At 43.5% G+C, this 15,168-nt stretch overlaps 1 protein-coding gene across 2 annotated transcripts in view; it reads right to left on the minus strand.

The window, feature by feature from the left end:
- Positions 1-2,306: 2,306 nt before the first annotated feature.
- Positions 2,307-15,168, minus strand: part of rassf4a (Ras association domain family member 4a) — a 79,576-nt gene continuing 66,714 nt past the window's right edge. For both annotated transcript variants that reach the window (XM_020481381.2, XM_020481382.2), the window contains exons 6-11: positions 11,853-12,016; positions 11,321-11,422; positions 11,171-11,222; positions 10,936-11,057; positions 8,852-8,949; positions 2,307-4,841 (exon numbers count right to left, since the gene is read on the minus strand). In XM_020481381.2, coding sequence (XP_020336970.1) covers positions 4,772-4,841; positions 8,852-8,949; positions 10,936-11,057; positions 11,171-11,222; positions 11,321-11,422; positions 11,853-12,016 — 608 coding nt within the window. In that variant the 3' untranslated portion in view covers positions 2,307-4,771. The remainder of the gene's footprint in view (positions 4,842-8,851; positions 8,950-10,935; positions 11,058-11,170; positions 11,223-11,320; positions 11,423-11,852; positions 12,017-15,168) is intronic.

Raw genomic sequence — 15,168 nt, forward strand, 5'->3', positions numbered from 1 at the left:
CAGATCTGATCCCTACACAGGCTCAATGGGAACCTGGGAGGGGGGCTCTTCCGGCGCCAGTACCTCTTGCTTGTCTTTAGATGTAAACGTTTCTTAGACTTCTTTGAGGCTTGTGCTGTACAGTTAATAACTGGCAGTGAACGCAACAAAAATCCACCTTTTTAACACACAGGGTATCTTTTGTCTTGAAGCAAACATTTACTGCACGCTGCGGTGCATCCACTACCATATATTCACTAGCATCCCTTCGCATAGGAGATTAGATTGACTGCTTTAACTTTTGCCACCTCAATCTCCTCAATCACCACAATTGCAACACCATCGTTCTTCAGTATACTCTGTCCATCTGCACACACTTGAACCTTGGCAAAGTCCTTTACAATTATTGCACTGGTTTGGGAACGAAAGCTCTTAGAACATATTTACATAACCAAGCTTCACATGTGTAGGTATTTGCTCTTAATCAAACAACAACAGGACCGACAGACTTTCTTCTTTTTCTCCATTCACCCAGCGGGTCAGAGGCCGGGTACCAACTACACCAGGTATTCTCTTCAGGTATTCAACCTGAACATACGTCATCACCCCTGAGATGACTCCTTTGACAGGTGCTCTATTCCGAAGTTCAAAACACAAAACTGTTGTCTGTTGTCCGGATTCTTTTGAGGCCCACTGAAATCTTCCTCTGTTCTTCAGAAATGAAGTTAATCAAATCACTGCTTGATTCGAACTCAGCATCCACTTACGCCATCTTATTGCTTTCTTCTTCTTCGGTGGGGTTTAACACCAGTTAACATCCAATAATGTTTCATTAACTCCTCAAACTGAACTACAGTATAAATCCATGACAGTTTGTGATACAAAATTGGAAAATGGGCAACGGGAAAAATAAATGTAAAGTATATTTTGAATTGCCCTACCAACTAACTCTAAACTCATTAAAACCCACCTTTTGTCAAATGTACATAAAAAGTATGTTTTGGGATTTTAGCAAACAGGGAAATGGTTACAATCCTTTTTCCACCATACATTTTTCCCATAGGGGATTTTATTAACACTTAAAATAAGGTCTGTGTTTCGTGTAGGCTTACCCTGGCATGACGTTTTGATAACTGTGTAAATCTCTCTAGGACAAGGCGACTTTTAGTCATCCTAATGGATCCTATAGGATTCTCTCAAACCTATAAAATTGTGTCACCTCTATCAGAATCCTATTTGACTACTTTTTTTACTAATGGAATTCAAAAGGTCTTCCCCTTTACATTGCTTATATGCATATACAAATTAGAAGGAACAGACATTTTTAGGTACAGTTTTACAAAGATATTAGTATTTCTTTCATTTCATATACACTGCTCAAAAGAAAAAAGGGAACACTAAAATAACACATCCTAGATCTGAATGAATGAAATATTCTTATGAAATACTTTTTTCTTTACATAGTTGAATGTGCTGACAACAAAATCACACAACGATTATCAACGGAAATCAAATTTATTAACCCATGGAGGTCTGGATTTGGAGTCACACTCAAAATTAAAGTGGAAAACCACACTACAGGCTGATCCAACTTTGATGTAATGTCCTTAAAACAAGTCAAAATGAGGCTCAGTAGTGTGTGTGGCCTCCACGTGCCTGTATGACCTCCCTACAACGCCTGGGCATGCTCCTGTTGAGGTGGCGGATGGTCTCCTGAGGGATCTCCTCCCAGACCTGGACTAAAGCATCCGCCAACTCCTGGACAGTCTGTGGTGCAACGTTGCGTTGGTGGATGGAGGACGGTGGATGGTCTGGGGAATGGGTGGGCCAGTCCATAGCATCAATGCCTTCCTCTTGCAGGAACTGCTGACACACTCCAGCCACATGAGGTCTAGCATTGTCTTGCATTAGGAGGAACCCAGGGTCTACCGCACCAGCATATGGTCTCACAAGGGGTCTGAGGATCTCATCTCGGTACCTAATGGCAGTCAGGCTACCTCGAGCGAGCACATGGAGGGCTGTGCGGCCCCCCAAAGAAATGCCACCCCACACCATGACTGACCCACCGCCAAACCGGTCATGCTGGAGGATGTTGCAGGCAGCAGAACGTTCTCCACGGCGTCTCCAGACTTTGTCACGTCTGTCACATGTGCTCAGTGTGAACCTGCTTTCATCTGTGAAGAGCACAGGGCGCCAGTGGCGAATTTGCCAATCTTGGTGTTCTCTGGCAAATGCCAAACGTCCTGCACGGTGTTGGGCTGTAAGCACAACCCCCACCTGTGGACGTCGGGCCCTCATAAGTGTGATTGACTTGGAGTCACATTGTGTTGTTTAAGTGTTCCCTTTATTTGTCTTGAGCAGTGTATAATAGTCAGCTATGCCTACAAAAAAATGGAATGTTCCCTTTACCCTCTTTATGTTGGGACAAGGTGAGGAAAATGTAACCCTGTACCACCCGTGTGTGCCGTTAACCACTTTCTGTACCCCTCTCTATATCGGTCTCCTGATCTGTACTTACATCTGCCCAGTCAAAACAACTCCAATCTCCATACTTTTTTTTTTTTTTTACCCTAGTCCAAAAATCCAATGGGATTCCAATTAAAACATCTTATTAGTATCCAAAAGAAAATCCTATCAGATTTCGGAACCAGTCCTATTCTAGATACAATTGTATAGGGTAGGTTCTATCCTATAGGATAGGATCAAATCCTATAGGAAAGGTTTTAAAATCTGATAGGATTTTTAAAATCATAATCCTATAGGATTTTTTGACTATGTCATAGAGATAGATAGAGGTCTCATCTTTGTAGCTGTGCCATTATAGAACCTGTGACAGAATGGGAAGCGCCATTGAGGCTATCTGTCACGAGTCAGACCGAGGGTGGCTTCCCTTCCCGGTCGTCGTCACCGGCCTATTAGCTGCCACTGATTGTCTTTCCTCCCCCTCCTTGCATGTTTATTGGTAGCACCTGTTTGTAAATGATTCTTTGGGCTTTATTAGACAGCCGGCCTGCCTGTTTGTTGTGCGGGATTGATTAATTATTGTGACCTTCGGCTCTGTAGTAGAGGAACGTGTTTGTTCCTGGTCGTGTGTTTCAGTTGTAAATTTTTCAGATAGAACAAGGAGCAATTAAGGTTAGTTATAAATATCTTTGATGGTAGCTAGGAGAGGGGCGAAGGTCCGATTTAGGGCCTAGTAAAACCTTGTGGACAGATTTATTCCTCTCTCAGACTGTCAATGGGGTCAGGATAATTCCAATATGTCAGACCTATCGCGCAGTCATCAATAATTCAATGTGTCTGGTTGATTTCTGACTACTCTACTTTCCCCAAAACACTGAATATGGTGACTGTATGTGGATACTTCTATTCACTATATTCTATTATATTCTTCAAATACAACGTTAATTTGGCACCAGACCACACTACTGTTTAATACTAAATGCAGAAAAATTGCATAATAACAATATGGAGCGTAATAATACTGTGATCTCTCAAGATAAGGATGGTTGAACAAAGGTGCTGGTTATCTACACTGGAGTTAACCCTGCAGCTTCCTCAAGCTGCCGCTGCTAAATATGACAACACTTTTTTATTTTCTGTCTTTCACACGTGTCTCCATTGTGTGATGAACCATTGAAAAGGGAATCCAAACTGTCATTTTTTTTCAACTGTATATAATTGCAAACTAAAACTAAAACTCTTTTTTTACATACAGTGGAATGCTTTGTGTTTGTGGTAATATTTGTTATCCCCACACCCCTGCTGTATAACCCTGATGGGCTAGCCAATACTTTCTCTCTAACACACACACACACACACGCACACACACACACACACACACACACACACACACACACACACACACACACACACACACACACACACACAGGTTGGCAGGAGTCCAAGTCCTATTAGAGTTACAGTATTTATTAGAACAGAATGGAACAAAACCTCTAACCTCTCTGATGAGAGAGACATACATCCTGTAAACAGTCTGTTCTGATTCAACTACTGTAACAGAATAAAGGACTGGCGTGACACCTCTCTCTCTCTCTCTCTCTCTCTCACACACACACACACACACACACAGGTGGAGAGGGTCACTCACTCTCAGAACAATACTAACTCTGCTTCAGTCACCCTGGAAACAACTTTACCCCTTTCTGTGGGAGAACAATGAGGTGTGTGTGTGTGTTGTATCTGTGTGGTAAAATACAGTATGGGCCTAACAGGTCTGCTAACCCTGCAGAAACCTGTAGCATAGGGGAAAAAAAGCCTGCACGCCCTGTAGCTCTCTCATAATCTGTTACAGTTGCTAAATTAGAAATTGGCCTTGACGGAAATGTTGCCTTTCGAGGAAAGCTCAGTTTTAGAAGACCTTGACCTCTAAGACACACAGGAATCAGTATTTTACCAACGATAGTAAACAACAAGATCAATGGAAAGTATTCAATCATAGACAATACAGTAGCAAAAAAGTTACAAATTCTATGAATACAGTTCATTTGCGAAGTGACAAACATTGATGCAAGATGTGGCAGTATTGCATTCTTATTGCTGTTTACATTACATTCACTACGGTAGAAAGCTTTCAACATGTCTGTAGTTTTCATTACTAGAAAAAGCTATACATGCTATGGTTCAACTGTAGTTGTACATGAAGAAAGGTCTCAGTGCTCAAACAATCCGCTTGACTTCCTCTCACTGTAACAGTGTAATGGTCCGGTGAACACGCACACACGCACGCACGCACACACACACACACACACACACACACTCAGACTCAGACTCAGACTCGGTCAGTAGTGTCAGTGATGCCCTCCAGCTGCTGTAGAATCATGGACTTCAGTGCGCTGTACCTATGGACACACACACACACGGTATGGTGGTGAATGGTAGTGGCCTTATTACACTTTGACAAAAAATGATTTCATATTTATATTCTCCTAAAGGCATCTACAAATAAAAGTGTATTGGTTGCGTACAGAGTTTAGCAGATGTTATAGCGGGTGCAGCGAAATGCATGTGTTACTAGTTCCTGTGTTACAGTTCAGTAAAAATGTTTAAAAAGTACACAAATAATAATCAAAAACTAGAATCAAGAAATAACAAATGTCAGGACAAATCCAGTTGCAAATCCACCCAAATAACACTGTACCAGTTATCCAAAATGCATTCTATGCGAATATACACCAAAACTACCTACTAAGATTGATATGTACAGCAGTATAAATATTACAGTGAGCTATGTCAAGAATCCAGTATATAAATACACGGTGTGTATAAACAGTGTAACAAAAATGCAATTATATACAGTGGTAGAATATTAGAATGCACTATGTGAAGAATACAGTATATTAATAAGAATCCGGTATATAATCCAGTATATAAATAAGAATCCAGTATATAAATATGGGACCCTGAGTGGCGCAGCGGTTAAAGGTACTGCATCTCAGTGCTCGTGGCGTCACTACAGACACCCTGGTTCAATTCCAGGCTGTATCACAACAGGCCGTGATTGGGAGTCCCATAGGGCGACAGACACAATTGGCCCAACGTCACCCGGATTTGGCCGGTGTAGGCCGCCATTGTAAATAAGAATTTGTTCTTAACTGACTTGCTTAGTTAATAAATAAAGGTTCAATAAATGTTTATAATAATAAATATGCAGTGTGTATAAACAAACAAAAATGCAATTATGTACAGTAGTGAAATATATTAGAATAATGTCTCATACATGGGACAGCAGCATTGGCTGTGTGTGTTTGTGTATTGGCGTATGCGTGTGTGTCTTCGGAGACTGCATGTGTATAAGGTGTCTGTGTGTGTTTTGTGTAAGTGAGTCTATCTTTGTCTCATACTACTTACTACTCTCACTAACTACAGGATGGCTGTTCAGCAGTCTGATGGCTGGATACTCTCCCTCTTTGTCTCTCTTTACCACACCTGCTGTCTGAACCTATGAAAAGCCAGCTGACATTTACTCCTGAGGTGCTGACCTGTTGCACCCTCAACAACCACTCTGATTATTAGTTGACCATGTTCGTCATCTATGAATGTTTGAACATCTTTTTTATATTTTTATTGTATTTCTTTATTTCACCTTTATTTAACCAGGTAGGCCAGTTGAGAACAAGTTCTCATTTACAACTGTGCGACAAAAACAACAACAGAGTTACACATGGAATAAACAAACTTACAGTCAATAACACAAAAGAAAAATCTGTATACAGTGTGTGCAAATGAAGTAAGGAGGTAAGGCAATAAATAGTAATTACAATTTAGCAATTTACACATATGACCAGATGAGGATGTGAAAGTAGAAATACAGGTGCGCAAAAGAGCAGAAAAACAAAAACAAATATGGGGATAAGGTAGGTAGTTGGTTGGACGGGCTATTTACGGATGGGCTATGTACAGCTGCAGCGATCGGTAAGCTTCTCTGACAGCTGACGCTTAAAGTTAGTGAGGGAGATATATGTCTCCAACTTGTGATTTTTGCAATTTGTTCCGGTCATTGGCAGCAGAGAACTGGAAGGAAAGGCAGCCAGAGGTGTTGGCTTTGGGGATGACCAGTGAAATATACCTGCTGGAGTGCGTGCTACGGGTGGGTGCTATGGTGACCAGTGAGCTGAGTTATAGCGGAGCTATACATAGCAAAGACTTAACGATGACCTGGAGCCAATGGGTTTGGCGACGAATATAGAGTGAGGACCAGCCAACGAGAGCATACAGGTCACAGTTGTTTGGAGGTTTGTTAACACAGTGTGCAAAGAAGGGCCAGATGTATACAGAATGGTGTCGTCTGCGTAGAGGTGGATCATAGAATCACCAGCAGCAAGAGCGACATCAGAGAATTGAACCCTGTGGCACCCCCATAGAGACTGCCAGAAGTCCGGACAACAGACCCTCCGATTTGACACACTGAACTCTATCTGAGAAGTAGTTAGTGAACCAGGCGAGGCAGTCATTAGAGAAACCAAGGCTGTTGAGTCTGCCGATAAGATGGTGATTGACAGAGTCAAAAGCCTTGGCCCGGTCGATGAAGACGGCTCCACAGTACTGCCTTTTATCGATGGTGGTTATGATATTGTTTAGGACCTTGAGTGGGGCAGAGGTGCACCCATGACCAGCACGGAAACCAGATTGCATAGCGGAGAAGGTACGGTGGGATTCGAAATGGTCGGTGATCTGTTTTTTCACTTGGCTTTCGAAGACTTTAGAAAGGCAGGGCAGGATGGATATATGTCTGTAACAGTTTGGGTCTAGAGTGTCACCCCATTTGAAGAGGGGGATGACCGCGGCCGCTTTCCAATCTTTAGGAATCTCAGACGATATGAAAGAGAGGTTAAACAGACTAGTAATAGGGGTTGCAACAATGGCAGCAGATAATTTTAGGAAGAGAGGGTCCAGATTGTCTTGCCAAGCTGATTTGTGGGGATCCAGATTTTGAAGCTCTTTCAGAACATCAGCTGTCTGGATTTGGGTGAAGAAGATGCCGGTGGGGCTTGGGCCATTTGCTGTGGGGTGTGCAGAACTGTTGGCCGGGGTTGGGGTAGCCAGGTGACAAGCATGGCCAGCCGTAGAGAAATGCAAATTGAAATATTGTGGATTTATCAGTGGTGACAGTGTTTCCTAGTCTCAGTGCAGTGAGCAGCTGGACTTTACAGTGTCCCTAAACTTTTTGGAATTAGTGCTGAAGGGGATGCACATTTCTGTTTAAAAAAGCTTGCCATTGCTTTCCTGACTGTGTGTATTCGTTCCTGACTTTCTGCTAGTGCAGTTCGCCACAGGGTGTTTTTGTGCTGGTCAAGGGCAGTCAAGTCTGGAATGAACCAAGGGCTCTATCTGTTCTTGGTTCTACATTTTTTGAAAGGGGCATGCTTATTTAAATTGATGAGGAAAGCACTTTTATAGAAAAACCAGGCATCCTTCCAGGATACCCGGGCCAGGTTGATTAGAAAGGCCTGCCTGCAGAAGTGTCTTGAAGAACGATCTAGCCTTAATGGCTATGTACTCTTATAATCTCCACCGGCACAGTAAGAAGAGGACTGGCCACCCCTCAGAGCCTGGTTCCTCTCTATTTTTCTTCCTATGTTCCAACCTTTCAAGGGAGTTTTTCCTAGCTTGCTCTTTGGGGTTTTAAGCTGGGTTTCTGTATAAGCACTTTGTGACATCTGCTGATTTAAAAAGGGCTTTATAAATAAATTGTATTGATTGGCTTTATAAATACATTTGATTGACTGAAGCTACAGACAGGATTACATAAGTATTTAAGTAATTTAGCAGATGCTCTTATCCAAAGCCACCTACATTAGTGAGTGGAGACATTTTTCATACTGGTCTCCCTCGGGAAACGAACCCACAACCCTGCATTGCAAGTGCCATGCCCTACCAACTGAACTGGTGTGTGTGTGTGTGTGTGTCAACACAGAGTAATGTTGTTCAGTAGGACATTACATTTTGTTGGTGGGTGAAAGTCATTCTATTCAACACAATGTTTACAGAAATAACACACTAACAACACACTAAAAGACAAACCATAGAAACAATATACAATAATGACAAGATGAACATTCAACTTTTACAAGACATCTTCCTCTAACCAAACTAACTGTATCAATGGCACAGCACATTATCCAAGGCAAGTTCTGTATACTGCAGCTAGCCATTGTGTCACGTTCTGCAATGTTTACTTCCTTTGAATGAAAGTTAAAACATAAATTGTGTTGTACAGTACTTTTTGCACAGTTCAGAATTGTTTTGCGAGAGGAAATGTTGCTCAAAAACACAAAAAACACATAAAACACGTAAAAACCACCCAAACCCCTGAAGTAAACTTGTTTGTTGTGAAGAGTGACATACTTACTTTCTGGTCAGTTTAGAAATCTCTCTCTCCTCTTCCTCTTTCAGTTTCTCTACAAAGCTATCCAGGACTGGCATCTCAAAATTAATGTACTGAGCCACCTGGGAAGAAACAGAAGTATTGTCATATAACACCTGCAATATTTTCTCATAACATGAAGTAGGCCTATCATTTATTTTTTACACGTGAGTAGAAGAAGCCAAAATGAGAGTAGAATGGTTGGACTCTTGCACACTATGTACTTGCAAATAAACATTTATCAAATATGTTTATATGACGACAGATCTGTCAGATATAGAGTTCAAATGTGTTACATTTTGAGTTCGCATCCCAAAATTATACTTTATATAAACTAAGCAGGACCCTGTCTTTCAAAGATAATTAATAAAAATCCAAATAACTTCACAGATTTTCATTGTAAAGGGTTGAAACACTGTTTCCCATTGTTCAATGACCCATAAATTAATGAACATGCACCTGTGGAACGGTCGTTAAGACACTACCAGCTTACAGACAGTAGGCAATTAAGGTCACAGTTATGAAAACTTAGGACACTAAAGAGGCCTTTCTACTGACTCTGAAAAACACCAAAATAAATTGCAATGTCCGTACTGTGAGACGCCTAAGACAGCGCTACTGGGAGACGGGAAGGACAGCTGATCGTCCTAACAGTGGCAGACCACATGTAACAACAGCTGCACAGGATCGGTACATCCGAACATCACACCTGAGGGACAGGTACAGGATGGTAACAACAACTGCCCGAGTTACACCGGGAATGCACGATCACTCCATCAGTGCTCAGACTGTCCGTAATAGGCTGAGAGAGACTGGAAGAATCGTTGAAAGAATGAGCGTTACACCGAGGCCTGTACTCTGGAGCGGGATCGAAGGTGGAGGGTCCGTCATGGTCTGGGGCAATGTGTCACAGCATCATCGGACTGAGCGTGTTGTCATTGCAGGCAATCTCAAAGCTGTGCGTTACAGGGAAGACATCATCCTCTCTCATGTGGTACCCTTCCTGCAGGCTCATCCTGAAATGACCCTCAAGCATGACAATGCCACCAGCCATACTGCTCGTTCTGTGCGTGATTTCCTGCAAGACAGGAATGTCAGTGTTCCGCCATGGCCAGCGAAGAGCCCGGATCTCAATCTCATTGAGCACATCTGGGACCTGTTGGATCGGAGGGTGAGGGCTAAGGCCATTCCCCCCCATAGAAATGTCAGGGTTGCTGGTGCCTTGGTGGAAGAGTGGGGTAACATCTCACAGCATGAACTGTGAGATGTTAAAAATCTTGTGCAGTCCATGAGGAGGAGATGCACTGTAGTACTTAATGCAGCTGGTGGCCACACCAGATACTGACTACTACTTTTGATTTTGACCCCCCCCCCCCCCCCTCTTTGTTCAGGGACACATTATTCCATTTCTGTTAGTCACATGTCTGTGGAACTTGTTCAGCTTTTGTCTCAGTTTTTGAATCTTGTTATGTTCATACAAATATTTACACATATTACGTTTGCTGAAAATAAATGCAGTTGACAGTGAGAGAACGTTTCTTCTTTTTTTCTGAGTTTACATCACACAAAACCGCTTGACATAGAAACACCGGAGTTTCTGAAATAATAACAACAGACTTTCTGGTTTTTGATGCCACTAGGGCATTTGATTGCAGGAAAGAGCTACTACATGTTTATTTGCAAGTCCACACAGTGCACCAGAGTCCCATTAAGCTGAAGATAAATACAACGCACCCACATAACTATGATGACACAGCTGTATTGGAAAAACAACAATAAAAGTATTTCAATTTGAGCCTAACATTACACTGAACAGAAGGATATATTCACTGTCAACAATAATGTAGCAGCTGCAATAACATTCTGCAATTAAACAGCCACTGCCCCAATTGTTAATACAGTCCTAACAGGGAAGTCTATCATCAGCATTCCATTAGATCAAATACCACTGATTATGTCACTGGGATATCGCTATGGGTCTGTATTTGGAGGGCCACCACAACATGGAGGCCCAACCTCTTAGAATACACATACAGTATGAAAGAGAGAGAGAGAGAGTGCAGGCTCACGTCATGTGTGACCTCCTCCCCAAGATCCGTCTCCATAATAAAGATTTTGGAGATCTTCTCACAGGGTCCATGAAGCACACGGTACACCAGAGGATACGCACTGTCCTTCAATGGGGTTCTTTCTGCAACACACACACACGCAAACACGTACGCACACACATAAATATACTATTCCATACATACCCAAGCATAAACACACACACACGGCACAAAGGAACGAGATGTGGTCACTTACCACCAGACTCGTGGACCATGTAGAGAACAAACTCATCTGATTTATTCTCCACCTGGAGACACAGAGAGTCAGAAACATGACAATCACATCTGAGAAACTAGTGTGTGTGTATTGTGTGAGTGTGTGCTAAAATGTGTGTGTATAACTCACTCTGAACTTTTGTAGCAGCAGGTTGAGGACCTGTAGTGTTGTCATGGAGCTGTTGACTCGGACGTTAGTGACCGACCCGAACGCTGGAGTAAATACTGATGTCTGGCGAGAACACATGCACGAGTGCACACACACACACACACAGCAAATATATACAGTGAAAAGGGCAGTGGGCCCAAAACGGATATTTGAGGAACAATATAATTTACATTTCAGTAATTTAGCAGCCTCTGTTATCCAGAGAGAAGTATGTGCAGGTAGTGCATTCATCTAAAGGCAACTAGGTGAGACTTCCACGTATCACAGTCATAGTAAGTTCAAAAAAATATGCATAAATGAAGCAGATATCATTAAAGTCAGTGCTATAGTAAGAAAAGACAAGTGCGAGTGTTAGTGGGATTAATCAAGATACTTTTTGAAGAGGTAGGTTTTCAGATATTTTCTGAAAAAGGGCATATACAACTTTGGAGTCACCAGTAAGCACAGCAATGTGTGTGTGTGTGTGTGTGTACATACTGTATGCATGTGTTACCTTGTGGTTATAGAAGTGTCCATTGATGGAGAATCTGTGTGAGCGTAAGTGCTGCAGGTCGGAGTGTGCGTGTGTCTTTGACCTTCTGGTGACCCCCATGAAGGAGGCATCACTCCTGGTTCGCAGCAGCTGGGGGACCTCCTCATCGTCCTCCTCCAGACTACCTGAGGGAGAGAACAAAGAATTAGAACTTCCGCCTCCTTCTGCTCCTCCTCCTTACCCTCATCACCCCCCCCCCCTCATACTCGAACTCAAAAGTAATGTTTATACAGTGTCTGTACAGGCCATAATACCTTTAGTGTATTTATAGATATGTACAGGACCTTCGGAAAGTATTCCGACCCCTTGACTATTTCCACATTTTGTTACGTTACAGCCTTATTCTAAAATTGATTAAATAAATGTTTTTCCACAACAATCTACACACAATACCCTATAATGACAAAGCAAAACAGGTTTTTAGAATTGTTTGAAAAAGTATTTTTTTAAATAACAGAAATACCGTATTTACATAAGTATTCAGACCCTTAGCTATGAGACTCCAAATTGAGATCAGGTGCTGCCTATTTACCTATACAGTATAAGGTCCCACAGTTGACAGCCCATGTCAGAGCAAAACCCAAGCCATGAGGTTGAAGGAATTGTCCGTAGAGCTCTGGGACAGATCTGGGCAAGGGTAACAAAACATTTCTGCAGGTCCCCAAGAACACAGTGGACACCATCATTCTTAAATGGAAGAAGTTTGAAACCACCACGACTCTTCCTAGACCTGGCCACCCGTCCAAACTGAGCAATTTGGGGAGAAGGGCCTTGGTTATGGAGGTGACCAAGAACCCAATGGTCACTCTGACAGAGCTCTAGAGTTCCTCTGTGGAGATGGGAGAAACTTCCAGAAGAACAATCATCTCTGCAGCCCTCCACCAATCATGCCTTTATGGTAGAGTGGCCAGACGGAAGCCACTCCTCAGTAAAAGGCACATGCCAGCACGCTTGGAGTTTGCCAAAAGCCACCTATGGACTCTCAGACCATGAGAAACAATATTCTCTGGTCTGATGAAACCAAGATTAAACTCTTTTGCCTGAATGCCAAGCTTCACGTCTGAATGAAACCTGGCACCATCCCTACGGTGAAGCATGGTGGTGGTGGCATCATGCTTTGGGGATGTCTTTCAGCGGTAGGGACTGGGAGACTAGTCAGGATCGAGGGAAAGATGAACAGAGCAAAGTACAGAGAGATCCTTGAGGAAAAGCTGCTCCAGATCTCTCAGGATCCCAGACTGGGGTGAAGGTTCACCTTCCAACAGGACAACGACACTAAGCACACAACCAAAACAATGCAGGAGTGGCTTCAGGACAAGTCTCTGCATGTCCTTGAGTGGCCCAGTCAGAGCCCGGACTTGAACACGATGAAACATCTCTGGAGAGACCGGAAAATAGCGTGCAGCAACGCTCCCCATCCAACCTGACAAAGCTTGAGAGGATCTGCAGAGAAGAATGGGAGAAACTCCCCAAATCAGGTGTGCCAAGCTTGCAGCCTCATACCCAAGAAGACTCAAGGCTTTAATCGTTGCTACAGGTGCTTCAACAAAGTACTGAGTAAAGGATCTGAATAGTTATGTAAATGTGATATATTCTATTCTAAAAAACAGTTTTTGATTTGTCATTATAGGGTATTGTGTGTAGATTGATGTGGGAAAAAACGATTTTAGAAAAAGGCTGGACAAAACCCTGTCGTTCTCTGTAAACATCAAAGCAGTGACTCCCTCCTGCAGGTTAATGCCCAGAGTACGACCCTACCTCACATAGAAAGCGGCGTAGGTCCTAATCCAGGCACTTGTCATCTCCCGCCTGGACTGCTGCAGCTCACTGTTGGCTGGGCTCCTGCCTTGTGCCATCAAACCCATGCAACTTATCCAGAACGCTGCAGCCCGCCTGGTGTCACCCTGCTCTTCCGCACACTCCACTGGCTTCTAGTCAAAGCTCGCATCCCCTACAAGACCATGGTACTTGCCTATGGTGCGGCAAGAGGAGCTGTCCCTCCCTACCATCAGGCTATGCTCAAAACCTACACCCCAACCCGATCACTCTGTTCTGCCACCTCTGGTCTCTTGGCCCTCCCACCCCAGCGGGGGGGGGGGGGGTCAGCTCCCGCTCTGCTCTGCCCAGTCCAAGCTCTTTTCTGTCCGGGCACCCCAATGGTGGAACCAGCTTCCCCCTGGAGCTAGGACAGCAGAGTCCCTGCCAATCTTCTGAAAACAACTGAAACCCTACCTCTTCAAAGAGTATTTTAAATCATCCCACAGCAACCCCCTCACACCCCCTTCTTACACTGACCTCCCCACCCACCCCACAAAAAAAAGACTCACTGTTGACTTATTGTATTTGTTGTTGCTCTGACTGCTAATAATTACTTATTGAGGACAAATATGTGATATGTGGTTGTCTGACTTAGCTACACTACGTGACCAAAAGTATAGGGACACCTGCTAGTCGAACATCTCATTCCAAAATCATGGGCATTAATATGGAGTTGGTCCTTCTTTGCTATAACAGCCTCCACTCTTCTGGGAAGGCTTTCCACTAGATGTTGGAACATTGCTGCAGGGACTTCCATTCAGCCACAAGAGCATCAGCAAGGTCGGGAACTGATGTTAGCAATTAGGCCTGGCTCGCAGACAGTGTTCCAATTCATCCCAAAGGTGTTCCATGGGGTTGAGGTCAGGGCTCTGTGCAGGCCAGTCAAGTTCTTCAACACCGATCTCAACAAACCATTTCTGTATGGACCTCACTTTGTGCATGGGGGCATTGTCATGCTGAAACAGGAAAGGGCCTTCTCCAAACTGTTGCCACAAAGTTGGAAGCACAGAAGCGTCTACAATGTAATTGTATGCTGTAGCATTAAGATTTCCCTTCACTGGAACTAAGGGGCCTAGCCCGAACCATGAAAAACAGCCCCAGATCATTATTCATCCTCCACCAAACTTTACAGTTTGCACTATGCATTTGGGCAGGTAGCATTCTACTGGCATCCGCCAAACCCAGTGATTCATCACTCCAGAGAATGTGTTTCTACTGCTCCAGAGTCCAATGGCGGCGAGCTTTACACCACTCCAGCTGACTCTTGGCAATGCGCTTGGTGATCTTTGGCTTGTGTGCAGCTGCTCGGCCATGGAAACCCCTTTCATGAAGCTCCCGGCGAACAGTTCTTGTGCTGACATAGCTTCTGGAGGCAGTTTGGAACTCGGAAGTAAGTTTTGAAAGCAAAGACAGATTATTTTTACGCAGTACGTGCTTCAGCACTCGGCAGTCCTGTTCT

This window comes from Oncorhynchus kisutch, linkage group LG4 (genome assembly GCF_002021735.2).
Source record: "Oncorhynchus kisutch isolate 150728-3 linkage group LG4, Okis_V2, whole genome shotgun sequence".
Taxonomy (NCBI): Eukaryota; Metazoa; Chordata; class Actinopteri; order Salmoniformes; family Salmonidae; genus Oncorhynchus; species Oncorhynchus kisutch.